Source organism: Gasterosteus aculeatus, chromosome 17, assembly GCF_964276395.1.
Source record: "Gasterosteus aculeatus chromosome 17, fGasAcu3.hap1.1, whole genome shotgun sequence".
In the NCBI taxonomy this organism is placed as follows: domain Eukaryota; kingdom Metazoa; phylum Chordata; class Actinopteri; order Perciformes; family Gasterosteidae; genus Gasterosteus; species Gasterosteus aculeatus.
The window spans coordinates 3,997,007-4,012,408 of NC_135705.1; the positions used below are offsets into that span (position 1 = coordinate 3,997,007).

The 15,402-nt window shown below is 41.3% G+C and overlaps 1 protein-coding gene and 1 long non-coding RNA gene across 9 annotated transcripts in view; one reads left to right on the top strand and one right to left on the bottom strand.

Moving 5' to 3' along the window:
• Positions 1-15,402, bottom strand: part of LOC120835082 (uncharacterized) — a 21,316-nt gene continuing 5,914 nt past the window's right edge. The window contains exons 2-3 of the long non-coding RNA XR_005714535.2: positions 5,423-5,452; positions 1-797 (exon numbers count right to left, since the gene is read on the bottom strand). This is a non-coding gene — a long non-coding RNA (uncharacterized LOC120835082). The remainder of the gene's footprint in view (positions 798-5,422; positions 5,453-15,402) is intronic.
• igfn1.1 (immunoglobulin like and fibronectin type III domain containing 1, tandem duplicate 1) overlaps positions 1,622-15,402 on the top strand; it is a 19,428-nt gene continuing 5,647 nt past the window's right edge. The window contains exons 1-14 of one of the 8 annotated variants that reach the window (XM_078092864.1): positions 1,622-1,780; positions 2,051-2,347; positions 5,945-6,031; positions 9,253-9,372; positions 9,470-9,612; positions 9,857-9,956; positions 10,066-10,110; positions 10,495-10,528; positions 10,608-10,791; positions 10,900-11,013; positions 11,104-11,272; positions 11,512-11,784; positions 11,882-12,562; positions 13,058-13,162. In XM_078092864.1, the coding sequence (XP_077948990.1) occupies positions 5,983-6,031; positions 9,253-9,372; positions 9,470-9,612; positions 9,857-9,956; positions 10,066-10,110; positions 10,495-10,528; positions 10,608-10,791; positions 10,900-11,013; positions 11,104-11,272; positions 11,512-11,784; positions 11,882-12,562; positions 13,058-13,162 (2,017 nt within the window). In that variant the 5' untranslated portion in view covers positions 1,622-1,780; positions 2,051-2,347; positions 5,945-5,982. Of the gene's footprint in view, positions 1,781-2,050; positions 2,436-2,940; positions 3,313-5,944; positions 6,032-7,160; positions 7,197-9,252; positions 9,373-9,469; positions 9,613-9,856; positions 9,957-10,065; positions 10,111-10,494; positions 10,529-10,607; positions 10,792-10,899; positions 11,014-11,103; positions 11,273-11,511; positions 11,785-11,881; positions 12,563-13,057; positions 13,163-15,402 lie in introns of those variants that run through there. The other 7 variants (XM_040203625.2, XM_078092863.1, XM_078092867.1 and 4 more) reach the window with 7 other exon arrangements.

A 15,402-nucleotide genomic window follows, 5' to 3' on the forward strand; every position in this document is an offset into this window, starting at 1 on the left:
TGTAGGTATGGGAATGAAAACTTTAATCGGGGAAAAAAGTAATGTGAGGAAGTGAATAACAGCACAAGAGGGGAGAACTTGGACAGTCAAATGCAGCCCCTGTAGGGTCGCTGAACCCGCGGGCGGAGAAAACCGTTCGTACCTTTTCGTTTTTGGCTTTCGGTGGTGAACCTTTTGGTCGCATCGGACGGCGCTGAGCTTCGGCCAGGGGCCGTGCCGAGAGCGACGCCATTCTCTGCTCGGTTAGACATCACTCTGTTGTATCTGAATCAATTTCATTCACGTAATAAAACAGATCTCAAATTTGCCCCGCGAGACTCAAATATCCTCGCTGACATAAATGGGGTGAGAAAAATAATGGGATCACCTGTAATTATATGCAGCATTGCTCAACAGAGTGCATCATCAAAATAAGCATTCAGCGGAATGAACAATATTAAAAGAGTTTCATAGCAAAACTCACATTATTATTATGACCTTCATAAAAGATCATCTTCTCCCAGATTGTTTGTCTTAAGTTAGTGTATTTGGCGTAGCTGGAAAATACATTTTAAATACAGTACCAGTCAAAAGTTTTCACATTTTCTCATTCATTTCAATGAGAAACCCTTTTGCGCATACTGATTAAATGAAATATTTTTGAACAGAGGGATTTGTTACCTCGTTTGTGGTTTACAATATTACAGTTTTTTTCTTTTCAATGCTATCCGCCGCTGCAACTCCCACTTGGCCCTGACCGTGGGGCGTGCTTCAGCTCCGGCGTGCACACCAGAACACGCCCGCGGTGTCATCTTCTCCTGCAAGTGAACCAGTAAGCCAGATAAGCAGCGTGCGAGATGTACGTATGCTTGAGCATGAAGCACTTTGCGTTTGTGTGACTCCCAGAAGAACACAAGCGGCTGCTGGCGTGGCCGTGTTTTAAATCCCATTCAACACATTTCAGGGTAGCTTAACACGACCGACATAAAAGCAGATTAAATAAGGGTATTTTCGTAAAATTGTACTTCACAATTCAACATGAATGCAGATCAGCAACGATGTTAGCCGTGACCGTACGTGGTACATTTAGTGTGTGACTTAAATAGTTACAGAACCGTGATGTCCACCTGTTAGAAAGTGATACCTGGAGGCACGTTTGTTTAGGTGAGACAGATTTATGATTGTTTATGTTTGCTCAAAGCAAAATGTCCCAGTTTTACTGTCGAGGCCATAAAGTCATGCGGTGGCAACACATTTCAGGGAGATCTGTCATATTAGATTGTAAACCATGACAACAAATCCATAAATCAGAATCAGACTGAATCAGATTGAATTCAACCCCCAAAACACAGTACATACAATAACAAGGAACATGAAAAACAACTCAAGCAATTGTGTTGTGTCACAAGTTGTGTACATAAAAGTAAGTTGGAGACGCATTAGTAAGTGTTTTATTCTCCTGCTTCATTTACTGTATTCACGGTGAGACTCTCGATCGGGTTCCCGACGTTCCGAGGGCCCAAAGCTGGTAACAGCTGCTCCGTGTTTAGCACGGCGCCCGCTGCGAGGGAACAATGTGCCACATCCACACGTCCCTTCTTTATTGGAGCCTCTAAGGACAGCGGCTGGCAACTTTGACACTGAGTCCTAAAATAACACGGCTCTCGACGCGACACGCAACTGGAATACGAGTTGGTAATAAAAGACACGAGAGAAGAGCATTCGAGGGCTGCGGCCTCATGCCTTAGTTTAGCTGTTATCAGCTACGAGTTTCAATCCACAGAATCTATTTTTATGTCATGTGAGTAAAAACCATTTGCATTCCGAGGTTGTTTTTAAAAAGAAAAGCCGTACGGAGGTTCTTCTTGTTCTTTGTCAAACACTTTCCTTCATTTAATAATTTAATAAATATGTTCATATTGTGGTCATTTAAATATAACTACTTTCATTAATCCCATTAACCTTGACACTAACCATACACATGCAGTAGCTGACCTGATCAGGTCTGAAACTTGTGTAACATATCTAGTTGGAGGCTTTTAAACAAATTTCATCTACATCTGGTTTACAGGAACAAATGATTCTCCAAGGAGGTATTTAACCTGCTCTCTGACCCCCCCCACCCCCCTCCAATGTGCCCCCACTGTGCTTCACCGCCCACCCAAGCACCAATGTCTTTGGAGTCAACACAAATACAAAAAAGGCTAAAGAGCTTTTGGCAGTCACTGGTTGTAGGCACGAGAGGAGCATCAAGCACAGCCGTTCACGCCGCTCGAAGGATCTATTACATTGAAAAAAGACGGCACCGCGTTACCAGAACGGCTGCGTGAAAGGGACCGGCACTCAGCGCACTGGGGACTTGGAGCAGGTAGGTGGCCCTCAAAACGAAGGCATGCTTGCATAAGAACATGTGGTGAGCGGAGGGAAGAAATGGATGACGGCTCAACCCATTTCTTGTGAGTTCGCCCCTGTAACATAATCAGCATGAATACAACGCGCGCCATCACTATTTGCATCTGGAAGGCGTTCTGCAAGCGGGTGCACAAATCGTCACGGTAAACAAGAAGGAATGCGATGAATACACGCTTGTATTTCCCTTTACAAAGAGGGGAACTCGCTGTGGCTAAAGAGAATACAGTTACTCAGAGTAGAACTATTAAGTGCTATAAGTGCTCAGATTACATGTAACCATGTTAATGCTTTTCTAAATTCAATATATTCAACATCATACATGATTTAGTCACACACAGAGTGCACCCAAATGTGGTGGTGGTGCATGAAATCACTTCAGTAAGGTTTGCAGGCTGCTCGGTTTTAAATCCAGGGAAGCCGGATCACAGCGGCGAGGTCAGAGCTGTGAGCCGGTTTGGTTGATGACTAACTTTTGGATGGAGGCATCGAGTCGATACGTAGGCTGAGGAAACAAGAGTTCTGCGTGAAGGGTGTGGGTTGTGTTTTGGCAGAAAACAGGACCTCTATCGACATTAAAAACAGCTGCAGCCCTTCTCTCTACGCCGGGGTTTCACATTATGCACATGCAGAATGTGTTTTTTTTTTCCGGAAGGCAATTATCCTCAGCGCAGTCACGCCTGAAGGATCCGAACAAACGCGATTAACTTCCAAGATAAGAGCAAAAAGTAAAACGAGGAGAAAACACACAGACTGATCAAAAGCACGCTGCCGCCCACCACGCTTCAGCTTAAGCCGTTACGCGCACTTTGAACAGCATGCATCAACGTGTCGGCCCTCTTGAGCAAATCCACCGGGAAGCTGAAATAGCAGCGGCGTCGCTCATCCGACACCCAGGAGCCTTGTCACCGGGTGCAGTTTCCTGTAAGTTACACAGATACTTTTGTACACTCTGCTGAAGTCAGGGGCCTGTGGAGAACCGCAGAGAGGGACATCTGAGAAGATAGCAGATATGTTGTCAGCGGAGCAGGGATCTGTGTTGGGCGACCGAAGCGCTCAGTCCGTTATCATTTTTCTCTTAGGTGTCATTTATATTCATTTCGATCGTCAAAGAACACTGCTGACATTGAATTTGATGACGTTAATTCGATAGGTCAACTTCAACTGATGTAATGTGTAGGGGATTGGTAAGCATCCAAAGATGACATCAGAGGTCAAAGGGTTTGACCATGGCGACGGTCAAAGAAGCTCACTCGATACCGCAACTCATTTGGTTAAAAACAGCCACAAATAGATGGATATAAGTTGTTTGAAAAATGATTAAAAAACTGGATGTGAAAAGTATTACCACCATTACGTAGGTAACATTTAATTAGGATAAAAACCCATCATGTTTTTACGACTTGTTGTTGTGTGTAGAAAACAGAGAGAGATTTCACAGGTGGACTGAATGTAACAGCTTCAGCACGTGTTCGACCAGATGGCATCTTTTAAAGACCACCCCGATATTTGGATCTTGCAATATATATATATATATATACGGTCAAAAGTTGGGACACACCTTCTCATTCAATTCAATGAGAAGGTATGTCCCAAATTTTGACTGGTTACTGTGACTATAACATAATATAATACATTATATATATTGACTGGAAGGTTAGAAAGCTGGATATATTTTCCTTCTGCTACAGTTAAGCAACACTTCAGCCTGTATGTAATTTGAGGCTTGGTGGCAGTACGTTCCCTTCCGTGGCAGCGAGTCTGCCTGGATACTGCTTAGATCTAATGATGTAACGATGTTACGAAGAGTCTTTTTGTCTTTACTGTCACGCAGTCGGCATCGCAGATCTTTAAAAACTCCGGCGTGTTGTCTGGAAAAGATTCTCAGGACCTGTTGATGGCTATTTTGTCTTCAACGTTCCCTCCCACCAAGAGTCGGGTTTCATTTAATCCGACGGGAGCCGCAGCCAAACATTAAACTATAAATGCAGTGAGCTACAGCAGCCAAACTGTTTCAGTGGGAGGGACGAGGAGCAAAGGGCTTCCTGCCAAAATGTCTCCTATTGCAGGCTGTCTAGCTTTTACCATATGTGTTCATTTTCAATATCCATTAGCAGCCCAGATCTCTGCTGCAGCCCGGCGCCTTTTCTGAACATATGCTGAGCATGAGTACAACTAAAAATAAAGTGTTTGCTTTTTTTAGATAGAAGCTTTTATTTTCATTGGGAAATATTTTATATTACATTTTTTAAAGTAAAATATTTAAGATAAGTATTTTCTTTTAATTACAGAACAAGCTTTGGTTTGACATTTCAGTTTTATAATTGATGAGGTTGAAAGCGCTAACAAATATGTTTCCTTAAACAGCTTCTCATTATGATCGCAGATCATTGGACTGTCACAAGTACATAGTACCCTAATAATACAAATTATAAAAAATAGGCCTTGTTTCAAGATAATTAAATGAATACAATTTGTACCATCACTGTTCCATCAGGAGGACAGTTTGGAAGCACACACGGTTTGAGTTCTTCTCTGCAGGAGCTGTGTGCAATGTAGTGACTCAGAGCACAATTTTGATTGCGCTTATTTCAGCTCCTTTAATTCCTTTTATTCACAGCCAAGCATTCAAAATGTGTCAATAATTGTTGTTAGAATTTCATATTTTTATTTAGAAACGTAGTCCGTGAAAACTTTTTTATGGAGATTAAACACTTTAGAGGAATTGGAGAAGGAAAAAATGTGAAACCCTTTTATAAACCGGGCAGCACACTGGATTTGGTTTCTAACTATTACAGGAGACAGGAATGATAAATGAATGTCAAATAAAGGATCAAGCAATCAATAGTTACAAGGACTTTTTGGGTAAAGTGCGCTATGCAAAATAGCAGGCATTGAAAAAATTCCTTATCATAGATAGTTCAAGGCACCTGGTGGAAGTAATGAGTTTTTATCGTCGTGGTTCATTCAGGTGAGTACAGAAGCGTGCCGTTATTCACACTGAGCAATGCACGCAACATTCAAATAAACTCACCTCTTCCAAACTTTGTCTGAAAACGTAAAGCTGCAAAGTAATAATGAAAATATTATTAATGTCTTTTGCGCATAACCATACCTGCTTCAAGTTCCTGTCCAATGATTAGGGACCAATTGATTTAGTGCAAAGCATTGTGATGGCATAAAGAGATGCATGTGACACTTTTTGTACCAGAGGAGACATTACTCATCTAACAGTTCAACATGTGAGTCAACTCTGACCGTCATCAATTGCACCTCCCTAAAGCCTGTGAGGAGCTATTTTAAAATATGTAGTGACTAATATTTAATGTGGACCATGACGTGTGAGTATTTATAAAGTATTGTCTCATGTTAAGGCCCGCTGCTACTGTACACGACACTGGTTGCTGCCTCATACTGACTGATCGGAGTAACTGCAATGAGCCTTAGAAGAAAAAACCTAGCCGAGTAGTTCAGTCCATTTCACAGCTTTGCTTTTCTCATGCAAGTAATGCAGTGCTAAACAATTCCTCTTGCATCTGTTTTTCGTTTGCTGCAGAACATTCTGAATCAGCAGCGCTCGAGAGGCAAGGAAAGATGTGGAAGAGGTCAAAGGTGACAGATCAAACTGCCGCTGGGCAGACGGGTGAGTCGAGGTGATGGATGCTGTCCTTTGGGTCAGTCAGAGGGTTTGTATCGCAGCTGTCTCCGCCTTTATTTCCTTTAATCTGGGGATTGAGGATGAACAGCATCTATCTGACCTACGAAATAGTATAATAATACGTTTGAGGTTAAATTGTAATCACGGAAAATAAATTAAAAAAAGAGAGAAAAAAATTGAAATACATGGGAAATTTACCCTGTCAAAGATGAAACGCAAGGATGCATCTTTTTAAAAAGACTCGGGATACCCAGGACATCCGGAAGGTGCTGCATTATGTTAAGGGATCACCATTTCCACTGAGAAAAATGAAGACAAGCACCTATATTTGCTCCTTTGTCAACTGCAGCATTCCACAAATGATTCAAGGTTCTTCAAAAAAAAAAAAAAAAAAAAAGGAAAAGAAAATGTTTTGACCTCAAGGACACTGACGCCACTTTTCAAAGGAAGCTTTTTGATACGTGAAAAAAAAAAAGGAGCAGCAACGTATTTTTACGAGAGATGAGATTACAGAGATGCCTGTCAACTCGAGGAACAAGGGGCGTCAGTGATGCAAGAACACGACATGCAAATAAAGCCGTGATATCACTGAAGACAGAAGCAGCTCTCTCTGTGTTCCTGATGAAACAATGCAACGAAGCCGCTGATTGCTGCTGGTAACAGAAGGAACGAAGGGAAGAAACGGAAGGCGAGGTTAAGGCCTCTGCAAATTCATTTCCAGGAAGTTGCTTCTCCAAAAAGTATTTGCACATAATTTCTCTCAAGCACTGCGCAAGAATCATCCTGAGATATCCTGAGAAAATGCGAGTTGATGCATCGATTAACATGCTGGTGCAACAACATATGGCTAACATACCGTATTCTCCTTTGTCTATGACTAACCATTGTTGTGTCATGTGTCTTTGAAGATTTTGTTCTTCCCATGTTTTGTCTGTGCAGGTGTGTGTGTGTGTGTGTGTGTGAATATCCCATTCCTGGGTCATACTGTATATCGTGGTGTTTTATGTTTATTGTATCCATAATCCTGTCGAAGCTCCAACCTGCCATGGGGCTTTTGTCAGGATTAATCTTCACCTGTCCTGTTCCCTCTCCTGCTGTCACGTTGCGTGTGTAGTCGACGCTTCAGAGGGAGTTCAACCAGACGACAAAGGTATGCGAGAAAAAAAAAAAAAATCAAAAGAAATCAAATTACACAAACGACTCACCTCCTGTAAGTGCATGACTCCCTGCTGGGAGAGTTGCATGTGTGATGTAATCCTCATCACGCCTTGAAAGGTGTCATCGGAAACGGATGATTCAACTTTCAGTGTCACAACAGATTCATTGTGACCTTTTAATCCACCGCCACAGGAATACAAAGGCCGTTGCTGTAGGGAGCTAGCGGGTAATTTCCATCTTGTTATTTAGAGAATAAATGTCACTTTGTTAACATACGTCCACGTGCTGATTAGTCCTGGAAGGTACGCTGGCACAGTCCAGTCCCACTAAGTGAACTTGCTCTACACGGACATCTCCAAAAGGAGTGGCACAATCTCCAATAGCCCTTTAAAAATCAAATGAATCCTCAAATTTAGCATATATGACTTGGAGGTTTAGATTTATGCTCTGCTTGTCTCCCCTGTGACGACCACAACTGTCACTAAATGCTATGAGCCGTGCAGTTCAAAGGTGATATAAAGAGAGCTTTATGCTGTCTACTTAACACAGTACATTGGGGCCTGGAGGTAATTAGCACATTTGACCTCTGCAGGCCTTTAGGCCTCAATCCTCTCCCAATAGCCTTTGCTCTCTTGTATTCCTTTTACTACTGCTTTAGTCACAAGGTGTCAAATCATAGATAATAGTCGCCATTCTCTGTTGACATGACCGTGGACTAAACTTGAAATAACGATGAATCCGAAAATATGAGTTTGCAACAATAAAACGAAAGCTGGCAATGTAAGTAAATGTCATGAATACCTTGATTAATGTTGTCCTGGATGGAAAAGACTCATTTATTTGGCCTTTAAAACCAGCTGTATTTATCAAGTCCCTTTTATTCACAAAGGCATTTGAAAGTTATTTATAAGCCATAAAAGACATTAAGTCAGCATTATTTACTTTATATCTGCTTAGGATTGATAGTGTCCAAATGTTTATGCAAATCATACTGCATGAAGCATTTCTTGAAGCTTGAACCATGAAATCAAAGCCCAGCTTAAACCAGCGGATTTGAGTTCACTGGTAAAAGGCCCGATCAATATTTCCATACGAACAGATTGCTTTTGATGACGCCGCCGCGTCAACTTGACAACATATAAGGTGACCTCACCTAAAGTATGAAGCTCTATAAATATACTTAATATAGACTTATTAAACGTAAACATTAATTGTCTCATACCCTAATTAACATTAACTCAAAGTCTCCACTCACGTTTTCAACATGACATGAACATTGATGTTGATGAAAGAGTTCAATAACATCGGATATTAGCTCATCACGCTTGCTACTTACATATACAAGGTCCATTCGGGTTGCATGTTTATATGCAGATTGGAAACTCACCACTAATGTCAAGAGGCCGATGAGGGGGGAGTCTAAAGAACATTATTAAAGAAGATTTTTGCTGGATATTGTCTAAATACATAAGTTAAAAAAATCACAATCCTTTTGGGAAGGTTTCTGGCTTTTGACCTTGTTGTTGCACTGCTCCTTATGAGCACTCTGCTGTGAGGGAATAGTGCTGGAGTCAACACACAGGAGACGTGAGAAGTAGGTGGGGATGCAAATGACCTTACTTACATTCTGTTCTTCCAGAAAGAGCAGTAGAATTATTGCAACAATTGAGAACAAGTGTAACAAACCTTTTGCCAGGGGTCAAATTTAAGGCAGAAGAAAAAATCTTGTAAAACTTTTGTATTTGCTTCAGTTGTCCATATTTAGTTTATTCTCTAAAAAACTTCTAGTTAAACAGCTAAAAAAATGTTTAAACTGACATTTGGTAACTGGATATATACCTGAGTGGATATAAGTTATCCACTTTTGAACAAAAATCTGAATACAGTCTTATTAATTATTTATTTAAAACATGCTTTTCTCATTCAAGTGCACCGATGTACGGAGGTAAAATAAGATTGACAGTCTTATGCATTGAAGAATATATTGCACTATATCATCTAATACTTTGACTGTGGGCATATTGGTCATTTTTACTTTATCTGATCAGGCATCAAGAAGAAGTCGAAGGTGCCTGGTGTCATGATAACGCAGTTTGTGGAGGAACTCCCGGAGGGAATGTCAACTCCAGATTTCACCCGCAAACCCATTGCTCTGACTATTCAACAGGGTAAGTCTTTATCTAATTGAGCAAAGGACTCGCTCTGTCTTAAATTTAAGACTTCCCCATTTTTAATCCATATTTGATGTATTTTATCCCATTGCAGGTAAATGTGCTGTGTTTAAAGCCATAGTAGTGGGCACCCCAACACCTACTGTCACTTGGGGCAGAGCAAACGGAGAAATACATTTCCACCCCGACGTGTGCATGCAAAAGTATGATGAGATATCAAGAGAACACACCATTGAGGTAAGTGTTGCATGTACAGTAAAAAAAAGGATATCACAGAGAAACAAACATTCATCAGCGAACACAGACTGTCAACATAACACTAAGGGCGACGCAACAATTTATATTCATTTTAATACTTTTTTATTTTAAGTGCGATGAGTTTAGACGCAACAAATATTCGTACACTGATATTGTAATGTGAGAATCAATAATATAATGTTAATGGCAAAATGCTGTTAACTCTGTGTTTGCAATTGATTAGTTCCCAAAGGTCGCTCCAGAGGACGCCGACACCTACAAGTGTTTTGCAACAAATGAATACGGAAGGGCTGTTTGCACTGTTGCCTTGAATGTTATTCAGGGTAGGCTCCTGATCTTTCTTTGCAACACCGTTTCCATCAAGTGTGACAAACAGAAATTGAATAACTCATATGAAAATGAATGAAAATTATGTCATCTGTTTGTTCACAGTTGGATTCTCTAAGACTCAGGAGCTTCAAAAGACACAAGTTGAGGGTGAGCTTGAAACCACATCTTTTTTTTATTTTTTATTAATCAGCACCACAGTTTGTGGAATTGGTCTTACTTAGTTTTTTCCTTATTATCCATTTAAGTGGATTTTCACCCCAAGTTGAAGCTGAGACGCCTGAGGAGGGAGGCAGGGTTCATAAGACACCAAATAAACACATTTACAAGGTTAAATTCCAGTATACATACATTTATAAAGAAATAGCACAAGTCTGTGTTTCATCAAAGTAAAGTATCAGTTGGATTACATCTCATTTCCTCAAATAGGAAAAAATCTAGTCGATTTAATCAAACAATTACACGTGAATTATAAATCAATTAATACTTAACCTGCTCTTTGTAGATAACACTCGTTCTGTCATTATTCACCAGATACAAAGGACGTCAGAAAAAATCTGAAAAAGCGGTGAGTAAAAAATAACCCAAGTGAACACATCTCTTTTATCAAAAGCACATCTAGGGCCTCACAGAATATCTCTCCGCAGCAAGGACGATGGAACACGTGAGGAAAAGCAGATGGAGCCAGAGGAGAAGGTCTGGGAAATCCTCCTCAGTGCCGAAAAGAAGGACTACGAACGCATCTGTGCAGAGTACGGTATCAAGGACTTCCGCCACATGCTGAAGAAACTCACCGAAATGAAGAAAGAGAGAGAGGAGGAGATCGCAGAGGTATGTGTCACTCGTTTAGAAGCATTTGCCGTCTTATCGCACTACGAGCAGACTCACTAAAAGGTGTTGATCAATTTGTTGATGCTTTCTTTTCCATTTCCATCCTAGTTTGTTACACACATCAGCACGCTGAAACATATCGAAGTCAATGACGACGACTGTGCAACCATCGAGTTGGATATGGACCTCAAGGACCCTTCCAGCAAGCTTTTCCTCTACAAGGTGAGCGGCGTTGACTGCCTTGCCACGCCACGTCCGGCTGCGTTTCATTATCGATTAATGAAAACGCTTTCATGCACGTAAATTCCGCAGAATGGCGTCATGGTTCCGTTCACCACAGAAGAAAGCGAGTCGATGAAGCACAATTTGAAACAAGTGGGCAAGAAATACGTGTTCACAATCAAAAACCTCGGTTCAGAAGATGCTGGACTCTACTCAGTGGACGTCGGGGGTATCAATGTGTTTTCCACAGATTTCAAAGGTATGTCTCAGCTCATTGAAATCAGACTAGGTTTACGTCAATTCCGTTCACCCTTTACTGGTTTCATTGTTGTTGGCCACAGCTGTTTTTAATAACTTTACCTAAATGCACAACATGAGACGGACCAGATTCCAATCAGCCTTTACATAATCGATCGCTGAAGTAGTAGAGATAGATGAAGTCTAAAAAAGTTCTCCGCTTCTTTTTTTCTATGTTTTTCCTTTCTGTAACACCTATAGTGCCTGAAGTGGACTTTGCTGTCAAAATACAAGAAGTTAAAGCAGAAGAACGACAGGACGCCCTGTTCCAATGTGTCCTGACGGCACCCACGAACGAGCTGAAATGGTTGGGAAAAAGCACTCCGCTGTCAAATAGCGAGAAGTTTGAAATCACTGTATCTGAAGACAAGCTCATACACAAGTTGATTGTGCGTGATTGCATGCCTTTGGACGCCGGCATCTATGCTGCCGTGGCAGGAATCAAATCTTGCAATGCCTGGCTCGTAGTCGAAGGTAAGAAAATGACAAATTCCAGGTGCACGCATGTACCTGCAAACCATTTCCGATATTCAGCTATGAACTAAACTACGTTCGACATTATCTCTGACAGCCGACAAGGATTCCGCCAGCAAGGGCAAGAAGCCAACCCGTAAAACCACAATGGCTGGCGGCGGTAATGACGAAGATCTTATGGCAATAGCCAAGGAGCAGCAGGAGATATATCAGAAAAAAATGGATGAAAAAATGGAAGTTGCCAAGAAGGCTCAGGCGGAGCGAGAAGCAGCAGAAGCCATTTCCAAAGTGGAGGGTGAAGCAGCGAAAAAGGCAGCGGCGGAAGAAAAAGCTGCGGCTAAAGCCGCGGCTAAGGCCAAGGCCGCGGCTAAGGCCAAGGCAAAGAAGGCAGCAGCCGCCGAGGATGCAGCTGCCGGTAAAAAGAGAGCAGCTGCCGGTGGGGCAGGAGCTTCTGTTGGCGCAGGTGGCGAAGGTGCAGCCGGGGCCGGTGGTGCTGATGCCGTCGGAGGTGGAGGAGAAGATGGAACTGCAGCTGGAGCTGGAGGCGGAGCTGGTGAAGCCAAAGGCTCGGGAGGAGACCTCGACGGAGAAGAATACGATTCATTTGAGGATTCTGATGAAGAAATTGACGGGGAGGGAGGTGGAAAAGGAGCGGGAGATGGAGGAGCGGGAGATGGAGGAGTGGGAGACGGAGAAGGAGTGGAAGGAGAAGGAGAAAAAGGAGGAAAGCGCAAGAAACGCGTGAGGAAAGGGCCACTCGTTCCAGATACAGTGATAGGTAAGAACTATACTGCAATTCATGCTGAGGGCCGACAAACACTTGCTTCCAAAACGTGGCCTTTATTCTCCTAAACGCTATAAAAACATCTTTACTAATGAACTTCTTTCGATTTGAAACCGTCATCACTAACATGAACAGTAGCAGTAGAAGGTGTTTGTATTGTGTTATTGAAGGTGTTTATGTTTTGATATTAGTCTCTTTGTTGTCTCTTCTTTCGGTGTTTAAATATTACTTCTGTTTGTAGTTTCCTTCAACTTTCTGATTCAATATTGCATGTACCCATTGATCTTTAATTTTTAAATATATATGTTGAACAATAACAGAATAGGAACTAACAGCTAGAACTACTAGTAAATAGTTTGCTCAGATCATTCAAAGTATATGATATTTATTTTTACTCAGACTCAAGTTATGATCAGTTTAACATTGATAGCAAACTATTATAATTTGATGCCTGACCTGAATAAAGTTGCTACTTATCATCACTAATAGGAGATAATAACGATGAGGGAACCACAAATCAACCAGGTGAAACATCTGGGAAAAAAGAAAAACGTCACAAAAAGAAAAATGTGGCGGTTGAAGAAGCGGCTGTTGGTAAGACATGTCGAAGGCTGCATGTTGTAAACAACTTACTGACGATGGAAGTCATTTGGGAATGAAAATGACTTTGACATCAGCGATGTGGGAAGCTTTGATGCACGCTGACAAGGCAAAGCTCCGTGCTGCTCCGCTTTGCAGATTGTGGTGAGAAAGCTCGACGAGGGCGAATTAAAAAAACACAGCTCAGAAATAGTTTGACAAGCCATAGCGACATAATTCACTTCATTTTATATTCTACTTAACGGTTTCCAATTCTCTAGAATCACTGCAGCTCCAAAAACTAGAGGAAAGTTTAGTTAAACATTAACAAACTGCTAAACATTTTAATTATTTATTGACAAATGAAAGAATTATTTATTTCTATGTTTGTTTTTGTGCCTCTTTCTGAGAAACAGACATGTATGTGCTGAATTCTGTTTCCTCTTCCATCTAATGCTTCACCTCAATGACTCTAGATGGTCTTCTTCCTTGTTTTCTGTGTATTATGTACGCTTTCATGTTGTCATGTTTGTTGACTTGTTTGTCTTATTGTTGTTTGAACAACCTTCTTTTCTTAAAAGTGGCAAATGGAAAAGGGGACTTTACTTAATATTTCTTTTTGTTGTGTTTTGGTATATTTCAGAAACAGTAATACTAACTGTTGCTAACACAAAACATTTGGAATCCCGTTCGTTTTTTTACATATTACCGAAATAAAAATCAATTAGGTTTTTCTGCTGATATTACCCACTCATTACGCGTCAACATGTAACAAGGAATAGTTTATTTAATGAAACTACACTCCGCATTACAAAAAAAAACCAATCAAGATATCCATAGAAGTAACATAAAAAATAAACATTTATTATTGAATTAATCGGGGTGTGACGGTGGTGCATGCAGTAGAGCGGGTGTGCTGGGAACTGCAAGGTTGGCGGTTCGGACCCTGGCTGCTCCATGTCGAAGTGTCCTTAAGCAAGACACCTAACCCCTAATTGGGTATACCCCAGGGGTAAAACGTAAAAAACCATGGGTTGAAAAAAGCGTCAGCTAAATGACCTGTAATGTAATGTAATCTAGAATATCTCCTTTTCCACCGGACTCTTTTTCAGAAATCAAGTCAATGTGTGTTTTTTATTGGCTGATCTTGTTGTCATGCTCCACGTTAACATTCTGACTCTTACTGATTCCATTCATTTTATTTGTAAGGCTTATCGGACAGCAAATGAAAAACATTGCCTTATTGGCTGATTACGATGACATCCACTAAAACTGAAAATAAAGCAAAAAACAGAGAGGCGAGTGGTGCCAGTGCCGATGATGGCAGCGGGTCGGCAGCGGAATCCGCAGCATCCTCGTGCACGGCAAGGCCCGTTGATGGTGGAGACAGTTAGTGGTAAGATTACTGGCGCCGCATTAACTGCTGCATGGGAAGCGCTGCCGCTGAAGAAAGTCATTTCATGAGTAGATGACTTAGCAACCAATCAAAGTGTGTGGCCACTGATCATAATGCTACAATTGATCTCTAACTGATTAAATGGCCTTTTACAATGATCAGTGGATTTGACCGGATTTAAGAAAACTAAAGGCACTAAAGGTTCTGTTAATAGCACCCCATGTAACAGTGAAATGGTTCAAAACATACTTAAGTCTTATGTTTTGTGCATTACAGCCTTGGTTACATAATTGTATTTCTGAGCCCCACAGGTTGGATACCAGCAGGCGGTATTCTTTACATCCACCTCCATTATTATGTACTATTCTGCAGACTGTGAGTGTGTGTGTATGTGTCTTTGTAAGTCATGTTTGACCGCAACTGTGCACTGTCTTAACAATCTTGCTTGCCTTTGGAAATGGTAATTCAGGATGAGTCGGTGCATTGAGGTGAATTATCTAGAAGGGCAAATGCAGAATTGATCACCATCTTGATGCGGCATCGGCAACACATGTATGCAAACACACTCGGGCATCATTTGAAGATGGAAGACGAGCCAAGACGAATTTGGAGGATGAATATGCTCTAAAAACCAACTTCTGTACAATGAAGATTGAATTCAGATCAACAAGACAAACACTTCCACTGACCAAAGCAATGTCACACTTGAGTGGGATCTTTTATATTTTAAGGGGGTGTGTGTGTTCTTTCAAGAGTAACTAAATGAACAGAGGCAAATGAGAGCCTCGCTGATGACATTCTTTTTAGTTTCACCTTTGCAGACCATTTCACGTTGAAGAAGAAAGGCTTAAGACAAGAC